Source organism: Mercenaria mercenaria, chromosome 17 (genome assembly GCF_021730395.1).
Source record: "Mercenaria mercenaria strain notata chromosome 17, MADL_Memer_1, whole genome shotgun sequence".
NCBI classification, from domain to species: Eukaryota; Metazoa; Mollusca; class Bivalvia; order Venerida; family Veneridae; genus Mercenaria; species Mercenaria mercenaria.
The window spans coordinates 9227894-9248179 of record NC_069377.1 but is presented as its reverse complement, the minus strand read 5'-3'; the positions used below and the strand labels follow the sequence as shown (position 1 = coordinate 9248179).

The 20286-nt window shown below is 35.1% G+C and overlaps 1 protein-coding gene across 1 annotated transcript in view; it reads right to left on the bottom strand.

The window, feature by feature from the left end:
• The window catches only part of LOC123536110 (palmitoyltransferase ZDHHC17-like), a 28144-nt gene extending 12416 nt beyond the window's left edge, over positions 1-15728 (bottom strand). The window contains exons 1-6 of the mRNA XM_045318933.2: positions 15607-15728; positions 8632-8855; positions 3026-3103; positions 2428-2498; positions 1459-1597; positions 680-842 (exon numbers count right to left, since the gene is read on the bottom strand). Of these exons, the coding sequence (XP_045174868.2) occupies positions 680-842; positions 1459-1597; positions 2428-2498; positions 3026-3103; positions 8632-8855; positions 15607-15657 (726 nt within the window). The 5' untranslated portion in view covers positions 15658-15728. The remainder of the gene's footprint in view (positions 1-679; positions 843-1458; positions 1598-2427; positions 2499-3025; positions 3104-8631; positions 8856-15606) is intronic.
• Between the last annotated feature and the right edge of the window lie 4558 nt (positions 15729-20286).

Sequence of the window (20286 nt, the reverse complement as noted above, 5' to 3'; positions counted from 1 at the left end):
TGAAAATGTAAGCAAGCTACACAGACACTGTGAAACAGTAAGCAAGCTGAAGACACTTGAAACAGTAAGCAAGCAGTACAGACATTGTGAAACTGTAAGACAGCTGTGCAGACATTGTGAAATCCTATGTAAGCTGTACGGATATTGTGAAATGTAAGCATGCTATAAAGACTTTGTTAAACACTAAGCAGGCTGTACAGACATTGTAAAACTGTAAGAAATGTGCACAGATACTGTATAACTTTAAGCAAGCTGTATAGACCTTGTGAGACTGTAAGCAAGAGTTATCATGTCAAATGTGCAAATGAACAGTTAAATTAGAAAAACTGGGCCAGTGAAATTTTAGACACATATAATATGCATTAGAAATGTTATCTTTTTAATTAAATCCTACTGTGAAAGAGAAAACCAATGCAATGACAGTGAAACTACATTCTCTCAAGCAAATACATGGTACTCCATGCCTTTTTTTGTTCATTTTCTGTTTACATTGCTCAAAACCCTGTACAACCTGACCAATATGTCTCCAGCCTTTTTCAGTTCATTTTCTATGTTAGGATCGCTCGGAACCACAGACAACCTGAGCAATATTCTCATTTTCCTGTGACCTTACGAGACCAGTGTTTAACTGTATAATGCTTTTATTAAATTGTTTCTTCTCGTGCAAGAATAGGCATACCTTTGCATTTAATGCATCAAGATCAGCCCCTCTGTCGAGCAGAAGTTTGGCCACAACATTATTGCCTGTAACACATGCCCAGTGAAGTGGTGTATTCTGCTGTAACTTATCAGACTTGTTCACTAACGCACCAAATGTCAGCAACAGTCGTGTAGGGTCATACCTGAATTTTAAGTACAATAGTTAATGTACTAAAGTTCTGAACATGCACAAGAAAAATGAAATGTAAGTGGCTTTAACTAGTTATAATTCCTGCGTTGATCTATTGCAAGAAAAAGCAGATTTTCTTTCAAGAGTTACTAAATGAACATCGACATCTTGCTGAATTTTAAGTCAAAAGGAGGCAATAACCCTGGCAAAAATTGGTAGAATGTAACAAAAATTGAGCTTATCTTACATTTTATAATAATGTGCCTGTCTATAAATACCAGATAATGCATTAAATCCATTCTCCTTTTCAGAGTTAAACAGATATTGACATTTTGCAGAACTTCAACCTGAAAAGGGGCCCCAACTCTGACAAAAAAAAAAACAGTGGATAGCAACCAAAGTTGTGGTCGACCTATACCTTTATGAACACTAACCTGTGTACCAAAAATGAGCTCAATCCACCTATAGTTATCACAGATGCATCGAGGTACTGACTCCAGTAGTTGAGGTATAAAAACAGTCCTGTTTTCATAGTACATTTGTATTTCAATCTAGAATTAGGTGAAGAAATGGAAAAAAATTACATTCTCAGGCTATTCACTACATTAAAATAAAGATAAAAGGTTTACCCAAACACTCTGTACGCGGCCCACATGAGTGCTGTCATCCCATTCTTGTCTAACATATCTACATCTTGTCCCTTGGCTATCAGGTATGCTACGATTGATGTATGACCAAACTGTGCTGCCAGATGGATACAACTACACCCTAAAAATGACCAATTATGGTTTGTACTTATTAAGAATTTTGAAAGGGAAGTATTCTAAAACTTTATTTTCAATTAAAAGATTTTATTCATTTAAATTCCTACTTGTTTTCCAGGCCAACATTAAGGTGGATAATAACAAATTCTCTGATTATGCTTGAACTGCAAAGTAGGAAGTTTGTTAGATATTTTCCCCCTTGGTCCACCAAGAGGTAAGTTTTCACAATGTCTGATGCAAATAGTGTCAGTAACAGAAATAAATCATTTCTAATTTTCTGCTGCGTTTTTCACACTCACATAATTTAAGTTGTGGTGAACTTTTTTGGCATTTAATGGCGGAAGACTCAAAATGCCTATCTGGCCACTGTTTTTACAAATAGGCTAGCATCTAGGCAGAATCATCTGCCAGTAAGTCAGTTGGATGGTTTCCCATTCTGAAGAATGCTATACCAAAACCAAGGTTTCAAACCCAGTGGCAAGGGAAAAGTGATAAAAAGTAAATGAACGTTACCATTCAACCACTGAATAAAAGTGACTGGTACTCCGAAAAGAATGCTTACTTAGGAATCAGCGCTGCTGACTGGAACTGATAAGAAATGAATTAATTAAACATCATATGAGACGTGCCATGAGAAAACCAACATTAAGGGTTTGTGACCAGCATGGATCCAGACCAGCCTGCGCATCGGCGCAGTCTGGTCAGGATCCATGCTGTTCGCTTTCAAAGCCTATTGGAATTGGAGAAACTGTTAGCGAACAGCATGGATCCTGACCAGACTGCGCGCACAAACCCACTATGTTGGTTTTCTCATGGCACGGCTCATATACTAACCTTCACCGTCTCTAAGTGATGGGTCTGCTCCATACGACAACAGCAGAACTACCATAGGTAAGTGCCCCTGCCTGTAAATTAATTCAAATTACATTATAGTACGATTCTGTAAAATGTTTCTTTTTGACATAGCATTTTGTGGTTTTGGCTAAAATTTGTAATCTGCTGAGAATGAACTTGAGAAATTCAAGGAAATTACATAATTGAGCCGCGCCATGAGATAGTGGGTTTGCGACCAGCATGGATCCAGACCAGCCTGCGCATCCGCGCAGTCTGATCAGGATCCATGCTGGTCGCTTTTAAAGCCTATTGGAACTGGAGAAACTGTTGGCGAACAGCATGGATCCTGACCAGACTGCGCGGATGCGCAGGCTGGTCTGGATCCATGCTGGTCGCAAACCCAATATGTTGGTTTTCTCATGGCACGGCTCATTTGTCCACTGGGTTCTAAATTTGTAGATTGATATTACCTGGAAATCCATGATAAAACTCTCCCTTTTATTTTTTTTGGGGGGGAGGGGGGGGGGGGGGGTGGGGAGGTGAACAAAAAAGCATAACTTGATTTTTAAAAATAACAACATTATTTATTTTGCAATACCTTGTTGCCCAGTGTAGAGGTGTTGAGTTCAAGTCACCACCAAATCTATCAACTATTGCACCCTTCGATATGTAATACCTGTAAAAACAGCAATTATCTACATAGTAACAAAGTACACAAGGGAGAAAAAAGTAAACAAGAGCTCGTTGAACACGAAATGCCCCCCTTGATATATTTAGAAATTGCACAAGGAACAGAAATTATATGCTCACTGTAAACAAAAGTTCTACCATTCTGGTTTAATCTGACCTTGACCTTTAACCTATTAACCTAGCAAGAGATTACAAAGTGATCTTGGTGCCATCCACTGAACCATTTTTGAACGTTCCAAATTTCAAGACTAGCTCAAGGTCAAAATCAAAGTCAAATTTCATTTCGGTACAAAATAATGTGAATGTGGTCCAAATTTGAAAGCTGTGGCTTGAGAAATGTGAAAGTAGGTCATTAGATCAATATCAAGGTCAAAGTTCATTTCGGTAGGCAGAAATATGCATGTGCTTCAAATTTGGAGGCTGTAGCTTGAGAAATGTGAAAGTAGGTAGTAGGTAAAAATCAATGTCAAATTTCAATTCAGAACACAAAAATATGCATGCGGTCCAAATCTGAAGTCTGTACAATCAGAAATGTGAAAGTAGGTCACTAGGTCAATCTCAAGATCAAAGTTCATTTCAGTACACAAAACTATGCATGTGGAGCAAATTTGAAGTCTGTACCTACAAAAATGTGAAAGTAGGTCACAAGGTCAATGTCAAGGTCAAAATTTTTTCGGTACACAAAACTATGCATGTGGTCCAAATTTGAAGGCTGTAGCTTGAGGAATGTGAAAGTAGGTCACTAGGTCAAAATCAAGGTCAAATTTCATTTCAGAACACAAAACTATGCATGTGATCCAAATTTGAAGCCTGTACCTTCAAAAATGTGAAAGTAGGTCACTAGGTCAATGTCAAGGTAAAAAAATTTTTTCGGTGCACAAAACTATGCATGTGGTCCAAATTTGAAGGCTGTAGCTACAGAAATGTGAAAGTAGGTCACTAGGTCAAAATCAAGGTCAACTCATGTCAAGGTTCATCTTGCCACTCAAAACCATACATGTGGTCAGAATTTAAATGTTGTAGGTATTGACAAGAAGATTTTAAAAGCTTTTCCCTATATAAGTCTATATGAACTATGTGACCCCCAGCGCGGGGCCATATTTGACCCTAGGGGGATAATTTGAACAAACTTGGCAGAGAATCACTAGATGATGCTACATTACAAATATCAAAGCCCTAGTCTTTGTGATTTGGACAAGAAGATTTTCAAAGTTTTTCCCTATATAAGACTATGTAAACCGTGTGACCCCCGGGGCGGGGCCATATTTGACCCTAGGGGGATAATTTGAAAAATCTTAGTAGAAGACCACTAGATGATGTCACATAAAAACAAGAGCTGTCACAGGAGACAGCACGCTCGACTATTTCGATGTTGGATAGTGAAACTGGGCACATCTGAGGAAACTAGAGCTGTCACTGGAGTGTTTAATGACTCCAATTGTGGATGAAGATATTACACAATAGCCTGAGTCTATGTCAAAAATATCAACTTAAAGTAATAAGAGAGGTAAAAATAAAATCTATCAAAACACTATATAAGTATATCCTAAGCAAAAAGGGGCATAATTCATTAAATATTGGTGCCAGAGTTATGTACCTTGTGTCATATGGTGTGGGTGATGATGTTGAACAACTATTTTAAGTTTGAATCAAATCCATTCAGTAATAACAGAGACAGAGTGAAAGTGCATCAAAACTTTAACCTAAAATTCTAAGTAAAAAGGGGAATAATTCATGAAAAATTGTGCCAGAGTTATGCATCTTGTGTCATATGATGTGGGTGATGATGCTGAACAACTATTTTAAGTTTGAATCAAATCCATTCAGTAATAACGGAAGTAGAGTAAAAGTGCACCAAAACTTTAACCTGAAATTCTAAGTAAAAAGGGGGAATTATTCATAAACAAGAGGGCCAAGATGGCCCTAGGTCGCTCACCTAAGAAACACTCCATAACAGTGTAAAACATGTTTGACCTAGTGATTTCAAGGAAACAAATATTCTGACCAATTTTCATTAAGATTGGACCAAAAAAATGGTCTCTTGTGATAAAACAAGCATTTTCTTAGATATGACCTAGTTTTTGACCCTAGATGACCCATGTTCAAACTCGACCTAGATTTTATCAAGGCAATCATTCTGACCAAAATTCATGAAGAACAACTGAAAAATACAGCCTCTATCACAAACAGAAGTTTTTTCTTTGATTTGACCAAGTGACCTAGTTTTTGACCTCAGATGACCCATATTCAAATTCGACCTAGATTTCATTAAGGCAATCAACCTGACCAAATTTCATAAAAATCAATTGAAAAAAAACAGTCTCTATCGCATACACAAGATTTTTCTTTAATTTGACCTAGTGACCTAGTTTTTGACCTCAGATAACCCAATTTCAAAATCGACCTAGATTTCATCAAGACAATCATTCTGACCAAATTTCATACAGATCAATTGAAAAATACATCCTCTATTGCATACACAATGTTTTTCTTCGATTTGACCTAGTGACCTAGTTTTTGACCCGAGATGACCCATTTTCGAACACGGCCTAGATTTTATCAAGGTTATCATTCTGGCTAAATTTCATGAAGATCAGTTGAAAAATACAGCCTCTACTGCATACACAAGGTCTTTCTTTGATTTGACCTAGTGACCTAGTTTTTGACCCCAGATGACCTATTTTCGAACTTGGTCTAAATTTCATCAAGGTAATCATTCTGACCAAAATTCATGAAGATCAATTGAAAAATACAGCCTCTATCGCATACACAAGGTTTTTACGTGATATGACCTAGTGACCTAGTTTTTGACCTCAGATGACCCATTTTCGAACTCGGCCTAGATTTCATCAAGGTAATCATTCTGACCAAAATTCATGAAGATCAATTGAAAAATACCGCCTCTATCGCATACACAAGGTTTTTCTTTGACTTGACCTAGTGACCTAGTTTTTGACCCGAGATGACCCATTTTCGAACTCGGCCTAGATTTCATCAAGGAAATCATCTTGACTAAAATTCATGAAGATCAACTGAAAAATACAGCCTCTATCGCATACACAAGGTTTTTCTTTGATTTGACCTAGTGACCTAGTTTTTGATCCGAGATGACCCATTTTCGAACTCGGCCTAGATTTCATCAAGGTTATCATTCTGACCAATATTCATGAAGAAGAATTGAAAAATACAGCCTCTATCGCATACACAAGGTTTTTCTTTGATTTGACCTAGTGACCTAGTTTTTGACCCGAGATGACCCATTTTCGAACTCGGCCTAGATTTCATCAAGGTTATCATTCTGACCAATATTCATGAAGATTAATTGAAAAATACAGCCTCTATCGCATACACAAGGTTTTTCTTTGATTTGACCTAGTGACCTAGTTTTTGACCCGAGATGACCCATTTTCGAACTCGGCCTAGATTTCATCAAAGTTATCATTCTGACCAATATTCATGAAGATTAAATGAAAAATACAGCCTCTATCGCATACACAAGGTTTTTCTTTGATTTGACCTAGTGACCTAGTTTTCGACCCGAGATGACCCATTTTCGAACTCGGCCTAGATTTCATCAAGGTTATCATTCTGACCAATATTCATGAAGATAAATTGAAAAATACAGCCTCTATTGCATACACAAGCTAAATATTGACAGATGACAGATGACAGACGACGGACGCCGGACATCGAGCGATCAGAAAAACTCACCTGAGCATTGCTCAGGTGAGCTAAAAAATGGTGCCAGAGTTATGCACCTTGTGTCATATGATGTGGGTGATGATGTTGAACAATTGTTTAAGTTTGAATCAGATCCATTCAGTAATAACAGAGATAGAGTGTAAGTGCATAAAACTTTAACCTTAAATTCTAAGTAAAAAGGGGAATAATTCATGAAATATTGGTGCCAGAATTATGGCCCTTATGTCAGATGATGTGGATGATGATGAGGAATAAGTATTTCAAGTTTGAATCAAATCCATCAAGTAATTACAGAGATAAGTTGAAAAAAGAGAAAGTGCACAAAAACTTTAACCAAGGTGGTGACGCGGAAAGACGCCGACGCCGACGTCGTATAGTCGAGCTAAAATCAAAGCCCTAGGCCCTGTGGTTTTGGACAAGAGGTTTTTCAAAGTTTTTCCCTATATAAATCTATATAAACCATGTGACCCCCAGGGCGGGGCCATATTAGACCCCAGGGAAATAATTTGAATCATCTTGGTAGAGGACCACTAGATGATGCTTCATACCAAATATCAAAGCCCTAGGCTCTGTGGTTTTGGACAAGAAGATCAGAAACCATTAACTGTTCCTGGCCAATGTGACCTTGACCTTTGACCTCAAAATCAATAGAGGTCATCTGCTGATCATGACCAATCTAACTATCAATTTTCCTGAAACTAGGCCCAAGCATTCTTGAGTTACAGTACAGAAACCATTTTACTGTTTCTGGTCACTATGACCTTGACCTTTGACACACTGACCTCAAAATCAATAGAAGTCATCTCCTGGTCATGACCAACCTCCCTATCAATATTTGTGACCCTAGGCCTATGCGTTCTTGAGTTATCATCCGGAAACCGTTTAACTGTTCAGGGTCACTGTGACCTTGACCTTTGACCTAATGACCTCAAAATCAATAGGGGTCATCTGCTGATCATGACCAACCTCCCTATCAGCTTTCATGATCCTAGGCCCAAGCGTTCTTGAGTTATCATCCGGAAACTGTTTTACTATTCAGGGTCACAGTGACCTTGACCTTTGACATACAGACCTCAAAATCAATAGGGGTCATCTGCTGGTGATGATCAACCTCCCTATTAACTTTCATCATCCTAGGCCCAAGCGTTCTTGAGTTAATATCCGGAAACGGACTGGTCTACATTCCGACCGACAAACCGACATCTGCAAAACAATATACCCCACCTTCTTCGAAGGGGGGCATAATAAAAATACATAATGACAAATTGTCCAATGAAGTATTTTTCAACCATCAAACATTAATTATCTTGACCATGGTAAAAGTGAGTAATTACTGAAAAAGTGGACAGTAGCAATTTTAAGGTGTTCTTCTTACCTTTCAGGTCAGCAATTGCACACCCACATTGTCAAGGTAGGAAACCATATGAGCCGTGCCATGAGAAAACCAACATAGTGGCTTTGCGACCAGCATGGATCCAGACCAGCCTGCGCATCCGCGCAGTCTGGTCAGGATCCATGCTGTTCGCTAACAGTTTCTCCAATTCCAATAGGCTTTAAAAGCGAACAGCATGGAGCCTGACCAGACTGCGCGGATGCGCAGGCTGGTCTGGATCCATGCTGGTCGCAAACCCACTATGTTGATTTTCTCATGGCACGGCTCATATAATCTTAAAACTGTGCAAGTAAAATGTGAGAAACATTCTTTCTATAATTATTTTAAGGATTTTAAATGTTTATCCGCAATTTTATAAACCTTTAAAGATATAAACTAAAAGAAGGAATTTGAGGGAAAAATCAAATATTGTATCTTACTTTACAATTTCTACCCGATTGTTGATAGCTGCCCAGTGAAGAAGACTGACATTTTCCTTGTCCATCAGATTGACATCATAGCCACTCTCCACCAGCTCCTGTATCCGCTCAAATACTCCATACTGAGTAGCTCTAACAATATCAAAATTCTTGAAATCCTCTGGACCAGGCTGGTGTATAGCATTGTCTGACGGAACAGGTGACAATGTCTCTGCAACTTCACCCTAAACAACATAGGTCAGGAAATATGGTGTAAACAGTTAAAGACAAAACTTGTAAAGATTAAAACAATGGTGAAATCATTCAATTTCATGGGCATATTAACCTTTAGCCTGCTGGCGGCAAGTTATTCTGCCTTTGCGACCAGTGCAGACCAAGATCAGCCTGCACATCCGTGCAGTCTGATCATGGTCTGCACTGTTCGCTATTCAGTTAGTAAATTTTCAGTGAACTCTCCTTCAAATGATAAATGGTATTGCCCAAACTGAATGATGGGCTAGTCTATTTTAGAAATTTAGCAGTATAAAGGTTAAAACTTTTTGGACCTGAACCTCTCCCTAATCAGTAAGGTTTTAGTAATATATTATATATTATAAATTAATGTTCTTTTTCTTTAAATCTATTATTTTGAAAATCATTTATAAGAAAATGAACAATATTTATATGGGTACATGGTATCAAAAAAATAAGTAAATAAATAAAGATGGGTACATTTTGACTTCCAATAAAAAATCATGGGTACATTTTGACTTTCATAAGTGGGTACATTTTGACTTCTTATTTTTGGGTACATTTTGGTTTGGGTACCTTTTGACTAGCCTTTATACTCATTTGGCTTATCGGGATGACTTCTTTTATGATCTGATATTTTATAGTTGTCATCCCTCTAAGCCTTATCCGTATCTACATTTTACTGTTAGGAAAACAAAGATATTAAAACATCCAAAAAGTCAAAACATACTGATCAGACTTACTTGCTCTAATAAATCAAATATTAATATTCATGTAGAAACTTCAAATGAGTTGAATATAACACGTAATTTTAAATAAGAGACTTTATCTTCGAAAATATTATTTGACAGGTGCGAGGAGATAGCTACCCTGACACCGGTTTCAATACACAGCAGACTGCCGATGACACTAAATTTCAGAAACAAAACAAAATAAAAACAAAAAAATTTTTGAATATAATAATAAAAAAAAAAAAAAAAAAAATATTTCTGAATTTAGTAGAAGACTCAGACTTGAAGAATTTTTTGCTCCTACACCTGATGATGGTGATGATAGTGTTGATTCCAAATCTTCTGAAAAGAATTACCCCCAAAAAGAGGACATATAAAGAATCAACATTTACCCCGCCAGCAGGATGTGATACATCATTAGATTTTTACACTGATGCGATTACACATGAACTGTTAAAAACTAATAAAAGGTATTATTTTCATTCAAATATTTCACAAGATGGACAAACTGCACTGAAGTCATTAGCACAGGATGATAACATTGTTATCAAAAAAGCAGATAAAAGCTCTACTATTGTTATAATGAACCGAAGTGACTATAGTGCCGAGGTCCACAGACAATTAAACAATGAATTGTACTATAAAAAGCTAGATTATAATCCAGTGCAAAACTTGCAACAAGAAATTCTTAATACTTTGAATTCAATAGATTGTAATGATGAAGAACTATTAAGAGTGCCATACAATGTAAGAACTCCACAATTTTATGTTTTTCCCAAAATTCACAAAGAACATAATAATGAATTGCCATTAGGTTTTCCGGGCAGACCTATTGTATCAGGTTGTAACTCAATAACTGAAAATATTTCTGCATATCTTGATGGAATTTTAAAACCTCACATGGAAAATTTACCTTCTTACATTAGGGACTCTGCAGACTTTATTACTAAACTCAAAGCAGTCCCGAAGTTAAAGGACAATGCTTTTTCAGTAACTCTTGATGTAAGTTCACTTTACAGCAATATTCCTCATGCAGATGGTATTGACGCTTGTAAATTTTTCTTGCAGCAGAATGGTAATACCAAAAGCAAGCTTTCTATTGAATCTATTTGTGACTTGATAAATTTGGTTTTAACAAAAAATTATTTTCAGTTTGATGGAGAAAACTTTCTGCAAATTCATGGTACTGCTATGGGTACGAAAATGGCTCCAAGTTATGCTTCAGTTTTTATGGGCAAGCTTGAATCAGATTTTTTACAAACTTGTCAATATAAACCTCTCATATGGTTTAGATTTTTGGATGATGTTTTCTTTATCTGGGAGCACAGTTTTGATAAGCTTTAGTCGTTCATAGAAAATTTAAATACATGTAGTTATCATCCGAGCATAAAGTTTACCAGTAGCATCTCTAGGGAAACAGTAACCTTTTTGGATGTTGAGATATATAAGAATGATGGCAGTATTATTTGTACAAAAGTTCACGAAAAACAAACTAATAGCCACCAGTATGTAGAATTTTCTTCTTCTCATCCTATGTCTTGTAAAAGGAGTATTCCACTAAGCCAGGCAAAGCGTTACAGACGTCTTACCTCAGATGATAATTATTTTGTACAGGAACTGGAGAAATTAAAAACTTTTTTTATCAAAAGAAATGATCCCATGTCGATGAATGATGTGTTTTGATAAAATAAAGTCAATGTCTATGGATGATGCACTAATTAGTAGTAAAACAGATGGCACTTCTAATAACATAATTCCTTTTGTATGTATAGTTTGTACATACAATCCATCTCTACCTAACATTGGGGAGGTTTTGAATAAGTACTGGAATTTATTACAACTTTCTAATAGGCAGAGTGTTCAGTACCTTTCTAAATTCAAGCCTATTGTTGCTTACAAGAGACCTACTAGTTTAAATGATATTCTGGTTCATTCTTCTTTTACAAGACCAAGTAGGTATTGTCAAATTTTTAAATGTAATAGAGCTCGCTGCTCACATTGTTCAACTATAAATGAATCTAAAATTTTTACATCTTCTGCAACTTTGAAAAACTACAGAATTAGAAAGAGTCTTTCATGTAGTTCCAAAAATGTAATTTATGTTATCACATGTAAAAGGTGTAATTTTCAATATGTTGGACAGACCAACCAGATGTGCTCTAAACGCATGAATAGTCATCGTTTTGATATAAACCATTATCCCTAATCTTTAACTAATGTTTCTGAACATTTTAATTCCAACCTTCACACAATTGATGACTTTTCATTCATGCCCATAGAACACATAAATGGTGATTGGAAACATCTTCTGAGGGAGACTTACTGGATGCATGAGTTAGACACAGTTTATCCAAATGGAATGAACTCAAAATATTTGTTCTAATAATTAATTTAAGATTTTTAATCTTTATGTTTTACATTTCTTACATTTTTCTCTGTATAATTTGTCAATTCTATAGACTACTTTTGATATATAAAATACAGTAATAAGCATTATAAATGTTCAAGTTTTTTCCAGACTTTTAACATCCTTTTTGCTATCTGCATTTTCTCTAGAAATAATGTATCTTATAAGATCCTTTACATTGTGCATTTCTGTATTATATGTATAATGTTTTTGAATGTTAAATTGAAAGCCGAAACTAGTTGGAAATAAATTAAAAACCAGTTTGAAGTTGTTCTTCCATTTTCAATTGTATTAGAAACAAAACACAAAATATACATTCATAAAATATCAGCCAGGCAAGTGTATGTTTTAATGTCAACATAAATTCATTATCAGAGATGTAATCATTACAAATACTTTATGCATGTACCAGAAAATGTTCCCAATGGATTTCATTGGGGATTTCCTAACAGAAATATGCAGAATAAGTTTGGACGTGCCGGGACAGTGAAGTCAAAAGTTATCACGCTGTCCCAAAACGTCCTATTATTTGGATTACATTTTGACCTGCACCGCTTGTGTCTGTGACAATGCACACCAGTTAATCATTTAATTATCTTATTAAACGAAGGCTTCAGAAGTTGCCGCAACAGTTCATTAATATCGTACATTCTTGCACACCGGACTGGCGCTTCCGGTGATTTTACCCATGCCGGCAAAACCCATCTGGCACCCCCTTGCCGGATGACTCAGGTGCTGTTAAGGACAACTAGCAATTCATGCACTGAATATGTAACATACGAAAAATATCAGGTACCTTGATAGTTTCTCTCCATTCCTTATATTTCTCGATTCAAAATACGTTATTTTACGTTTAAAACATACCGTTAAACTACTAACAATAAAACTAAAGAGGAACTTTGTTATTGTGCATCACTGAAACTTCATGACGTCACTTCTGCTTAGTTACGAGCATTAATTTCCCACGCTTTGTGTACATACTCTATTACAATTAAGAAAGAGTGCATTTCTATTTGCTTTATTTGTTTTATTTTTTGTAAAATACGGTATGCAAAAAAATCTGTCAGAATAAAAAGCTTATGTATACGATTAGCTAAAAAAAATCAGCTCAGAGATGTTTATATGCTGTTACGGATCTCTGAGCTGCAACGTTCTGAAACCTTACCAGGAATCGTGCCAGAAGTCTGTCACGCTATAATTTCATCAAATGAAATGCAATGGACTCATCTTTTACTTTAAAATATTTCTAATTCATTTTTCTTTTGATCTGGCATGAAATAATCCATGCAACATAACAGGAGAGATCGCTGTGACGTCGCGCATTAACACCTGTTTATCTAGTGGTTGGCAAAATAAATGTTTTTACATCGTTTGTGTATGGGATCGAAATTTTTAATTTTTAATAACTTTTTCGCTCATTTATGGATTTTAAAAAGTTCAAGAAGTTTTGAAATGCTTATGATTTTCATATTTTCTCATTTAAATATCTTTTTAAATTGAATAACCATCTTAAATGACATATAATTTTAATAGTGGCATAGCGATGCTCCAAACTTTTAGAAAAAACACTGTAAGTTAAGCGTTCATAATAAATCCACTTTATTTCGAAATGATAATTAAAAGTAATCAATAAATTGCTTGTTTTATATCCTTTCCATTGATCAAAAAATTATTGATATCATTTGTGTTTTAAGAAAGTTTAAGCTGTTAGAAAAAACATCATTGTTTACAAAAAAAAATGGACGCTCGGCGTCTGCCCACCAGATATTGTCTTATCAGTTCTAAAAATAGAAAATACAAGGGATTTGCATACAAACACGATCTCTCCTATTTGAACACAAGTTCTACACACAAGTTTCAAATTGGTACCCCTGTCTGCAATATTTTGTCTGCCATTGCAGTTGTCACCTGAACAGGGTACTCTTCATTTCGAAAATGGTTATGTTTATGATTAAATTAAATTCATAAATAAAAATTTTGATCTTGATTTTCAAAAATAACCATGTGGTCTGAACTGTTGCATGATGTCCAGGGGTCAAATTTAGCAACATTTTCTACTAGCTGAAAGTAGCTAGTGCCCTTTTTGTTCACTAGCTAAAATGAAAAGATACCAGCTAATGTTAAACAATAATATTAAATTACTTTATTAATATTTTACTGGCCAAAACCTACTGATTAATCTCTGTAAGTAGCCAGTCACAAAAAAAATCTATTAGCTTAAAATAGCTAGTGCCATTTTTATCCACTTACAAGCTAAAGACAAATCCTTCCATGTTAACTTGATCCAAGCTGCAATCATGCATTATATCAGAGTTTTGTTGAACAATGAAATATCATTTATAAACATAAATGATAACATTCATTTCATGCAGAAAAATGTATACCTGCAGAACAAACTTTATTCAAGCTTTAAAGACCTTTGTTTGGTATATTATTGACTAGCTGAAATTAGCTAATACATTCCAAGCCCACTAGCTATTCTCAAATTCCACTAGCATTTAGCTTGTATGCTTGTCTAAATTTGAACACTGATGTCATCAGTTTCTCACGAGAGACTGTGCGAGATGTTGCGCTTTGATACTGGTTATATAACCAGATGGGGTTCTGCCATAACTGAATGGACGCGACCATCAGAAAATAAAAACAACGTCAGTTAAGTTATGGTTGCCAGAACTGGTATATGCCTCTTTCTTGTTATTCCAAGCCTTCTCATTGATCCGAGCCTTTGGAAAATTTGCACTTGCAGCTATTTCCTGTTTCTAAATTTTATGTATGTTGTGGCAAATCATATGACAGTTAAACAAAAATAAAAAGAAAATAGTATTACTTGCATTAAAATAGAAATATACACAACAGAAAATTTTGGCACAAAATTTTCTTATCTAAAATCACTGGGGTAATATATTACCTTCTTACAGAAAACAGAAACCACTTATTTTAAAACTTTTTTGTCCGCAAACACAATAATATAATTATATATCTGTTCTTAATTTTAAAAAAGACCTTTTTAAAAAAACGCCTTATTTTTTCAGAGCTAGTACAAATGATCGCAAGTGTCGGTTCAGCGAGAAAGAATCTGGCTGTTTCAGAGCGTTAGGGTCATCATGTGAAAGGCTGAATTATTCATTTACAACAATCCTTAGAATTTTTCTTCATGGGGATTTTTTAAGTTTTATATGTTGGAGTATCAAACTATAGCAAAAACTCTTTTGAAACTTAAAACTGTTACTGACCTGCACTGAAATACCAGTTAAGGGGCTCGGAATAACAAGAAACGGGCATGCAAGAAAAAATATCAATCATGTGTTTACGAATCAGCCACATGCGCATGGGCGGTAACTCGGCTAGCCTCGTTACCTCCCAATGCGCAGGTGCCCTTGGGACAGAAATTTCTATCTGATTCTTAAACACATGACAGCTATTATTAGTAATTCATAACTGGATCACTACAAATTATGCAAAATTTCAAAATATCCTGTATCCTTGATCAGTTTATTCATTTTATCACAAATAATGGCAATAAATTAAATCTGAAAGTGGCACATAACTGCAGAACAAAATAGTAGGCTTCATCTTTAGTTGCGATTCCTGCCAAAGAATACTTACACCTTCTAAGAGCGGCTGAATTGGATTGCAATTTGGATCTTTTTCTTCCATTTTCCTGTCAGTTCAATTACCATATCACGGACAAGAATATGTTAGGGGAAGCTGCCCACAGTAATCCGATAATTAGTTTGTCTAATTCCTGTTTCATTCCGTTTTGTACCGTTTATCTATTTGGTGGTATTAAATCGCGATTAAATAGAAAAAGCACACAGGAATATTGTTTTGTTACTGTAAGATAAGATAAGATAAGATAAGATAATATTTATTTAACGTCGGTTATATATAAAAGTTACAACATAAGCTAGAAGCTTGTATCCGACATAAACATATTATCCGACAGACAAACAAACAAACAAACTGTAAATAAAAGCATCAAGACATATTAAAAAGTTCTTCAAATTAAAAACTAAGTATCAAACCTAAAAATTTAGTTGAAAGACATATATATTACATTGTAGTGATAGAGGTAAGCACATAAATTACTTAAGAAATTAATTCCTAAAAGATACTTATATAAACAGTGAAAAATGAAGACAGATTTTATACAAAAGCTAAGACCTGTGTAGTATCTGCTGGTCAAAAGGAAACTAAAAATACATCTTTAAAATTTAGTCAGGACTTGCGAACAAATACATAAACAGATTTAGGTTAAGTGATCAGCAGCTACCATTCAGGATGAAAATAAGACATGATATAGTATTGTTTAAAACAAACAGAAAAACATATATCACACATGCAAAGTGGCTAAAACTAAAAAACTAGGACAAATTGCTAAAGCATGCAACTAAGACAAACTAAACATAAGTAAGATTCAAATGCAATCAAGGCAAACTAAAACATAAATAAGATACAATGCAGCCAAGATAAACTAAACATAAATGATATAATGCAGCCAAGACAAACCAAACATAAATAAGATGAAACAAAATCAAAAGCAGCAGAATCAAAATAAGGAGGGATGCATAGCAGGGTTAAAGCAAAAGAAAGAATACTAAGCATTTTGGGTATAATTCAAGCACACATAGAACAAGCACACTTGTGATCACTCCAAGTCCGGATCAGTCGCTTGAATTCCATGTAATCTGTAGTACATCTAACTTCGTTCGGAAGACTGTTCCAGACTTGTGTGGCCTCAAAGCGAAAACTCTTCTTACCATATATGGTTGTGCTTACTGTTGGTACCTCAAGAGTGTTTGTATATCTGAAATTATAATTTGATGATCTTACTGAAACAAGTTCTTGAATATATAAAGGAGAAATTTTATTTAAACTCTTAAAAACCTCCAAAGCAATGAGTCGAAGTCTAACTATGTGAAGGGTTGGCATATCAACTTTACGTAATAGAGAATCATAACTAGATGTATAATCATTAAAAACAATTTTCAGCGCCCTATGTTGAAGTTTTTCTAACCTATTTGTACTTTCTTTACTACAAAAATGCCAAACTAACGGACAGTAATTAAAATTTGATCTGATGAAACATTTGTAAATTAAAATTTTAGTATCTTCTTTTAAGAAACGGCTTAACCTTGCTAAAACATTTATTTGTCTTGCCGCCTTATTGCAGACATTTGAAAGATGAACTTTAAAATTTAACAGCGAGTCAATTTCAACTCCAAGCAGTTTTACATGGGATTCACAGGGTATATTTGTGTCTGATACTTGAAAACTTTTAATATTATCAGATGTATTTCTTCCAATGCATATTGCCTGGAACTTATCCGGGTTGGCCTGCATAAGATTGTTTTCAAACCAGTTTATCATCTTAATGCTGTCTTCTTGAAGAGTGGTTTTAAGCACATTAATATCGTTATGATTAAAAGAAAGCGTATTGTCATCTGCATAATTGTAAATAGAAGACTTTTTGATAAAATAAAAGATATCATTGATAAAAATATTGAGGATCAGAGGACCTAGGATTGACCCTTGAGGAACACCTTTATTTATAGCTTGCCAGTCACTATAGAAATCACCCAGTCTAACTTGTTGTTTTCGGTTGGATAGGTAATCCAGCATAAGATTTGCTGACTGTTCAGTTAAACCATAAGCTTTAAGTTTTAAAACAATTAAATCATGAGGGAGGCAGTCGAATGCCTTGGACAGGTCCATGAGTATAGTAGCTACATACTCATGCCTGTCCAGGGCACTCTTCCAGTCCTCAATCAGACGTAAAAGGGTTGTTTGACATCCATATTTAGCTCTAAAGGCTGATAGAAATTTATGAAATACTTTTTCAAAATGGGTATTTAGTTGTAAACTAATTGACTGTTCAAAAATTTTAGATAGAGTTGGAAGTATGCTAACAGGTCTATAATTTTTCTTCTGAAAGGGATCATCTTTTTTATATATTGGGGTGACCTGTGCCATTTTGAGCTGATCAGGGAAATTAGAGGTTTCAATACATTTATTAACTACAGTTGTAATAGGGCCTGCCAGTACCTTTGTATGTATATTATAAAGGGTATATGCCGAGTATCAGATCACTATAATGTTGATCATTACTGCAGCCACCAATAGATGCAGAGGTAAAAGTAGATTTCCCTACTTTGTACAGCACATTACTACATAATTACGAGGGGTAAGTGCCAGAATGTGCTATGTACCATATTTTACGTTTTTCACTTTTTTGCATTTTCTGGTAGAGTTTTTCAAGCTGCACATTTTGCACCAGTTTGCGTCATTATATCATATTTCTTTCCTAAGTTATTTAACTGGGATCAAACCAGTCATTGCAGAATCTCTGTTAATAAGTTATGCCAAAAACAGTTTTCATTACATAGCATGTTATCAAAGTAAGTTTATCTTATTTGAAATGAACCAAAACAATCTATATACTAACAGGAAGGTCTAATACGTATCAGTTGTTCCAGATGCTAATAGCTGCTTTTGGCAGACTGCATTTTAAGGCTTTGGGAGGATTTTTCAAAATCCATAACATGATATGTAAAGATAGCACGTTTTAGCAGAGCAGTTTTCTACATATTATGCATTAACCCAACTGAGCCAGAAAAAGTCATGTAAAGATAGGACCTAAATCTTACTGATATTTTACAGTAGTGCAACAGCCATATTGTGCTATTGTATGATAGAAGATTCTGGTTGAAGGCCCGGTAGTAAGATTGTCATTTGCATGTCAAGAAGCAGACATTCCACGATAGGTTTATTTGGCCGTGTTAACTTTTACTGTTTTTTTCAATAATTAGGTGATGAAAACGGACTATCAAGTTTAGAGTGTGTGGCAGATATTGTATTTTGCACTGGAATGTTGAACATTCATCCTGTTTGAATGTTTTAGAAAAAAGAGTTGAAGTTATTACAAGTGAAGTAGACTTACTACTGTCAGCAAATGATCTTGGAAGAGGTAAAATCAAACCTTATTAATTGTAACTGCTTTTTATAAGCTAGTTGGAAACATATTGGCAAAGATCCTTCACATTTTTGACACTCTTGAAGAAAGAATGGAAAAGTATATTGCCTTTGCGTTAAACTGGCATTATTCAGATTATGACGGAATAACTGTAGCTTGATTACGTGTCAGTGGCAGACCTTTTCCCATTAGTACTGGCTAATTACACAAAGCGCAATGTTATATTCTACACAAATAATGTTGAAGAGCCAATCAGCACAATGAAACCAACCAAAAGTGATTTACTTGCCACTGCAGATAAAAGTAAGTGTAACTTCTATACATCTTTTCTGGAATTTTGGATCAGTTTGAAAGATACCTTTAAAATCCAGATTCTAAAATATACTTTGTCTCGCCGTTACAAGATGAACAATTTGACTAACAGAAACAACAAATATACACCTACCACCAATGATAAATCAACACCACAGAAAAGAGCTACATCAAGAAAAAAGCAGTTTTTATAATGCTTGAGGAGTTCCATACTAGAAAAGGAAAAGCAATACCAGAAACATGGAATCAATGTGAAAAAAAATTACAGGCTGTCAGGTGCAGAGTATAAATCAGTAGATGGAAAGCCAAACACCACAAGTTGAGCCATTAGGCTGTAACAACTGCAGACAAAATGTGACACAAAAGTTACATCAGAACAAAGGGAACAATTCTTTAAATCAGTTTGGCCATTGACAAATTATGATAGACAAAAAGATGTTTGTCAATTGTAGAAGAGACAGACACTAAAACATATCAAGGCCAAATCAAACTGAAAACAGGTGTCAAGAAGAATTTCTTTCGAAATTGAAAATAAAGGTATTCATCTGCAAGACGGTTTTTTTTTAAAGAAAACTTCAATAGGTAAGGCATAACTATATTGATCATACGTTGAAGAACAAAAAGGACGAACATTTTACAGGAAATGCTTCGAGAGGAAAACAAACCCTTATAACGTAATTTCTCCAAGTAGAGCAGATGCAGCGAAAAAGCATACTGAATCTTTCCCACCCATAAGTTCACATTATGTACGAGAAGGGAAAAGGAGACAGTTCCTTGATTTGCATCTCACACTGCCAAAAATGTATGACCTCTATCTGGAGAAGTAAAACAATTAAAACAAAACCAGTTTTATTGGAAGGATACAGATTAATGTTGTACCTAAGAAGGACCAGTGCAACAGATGTAATCAGTTTTACATGGCACAGCAATAATGAATTATGATTTATGAACAAAATAATGCTTTTGACAAACCTAAGCAAAGAAAGAACCAAAACCAAAAT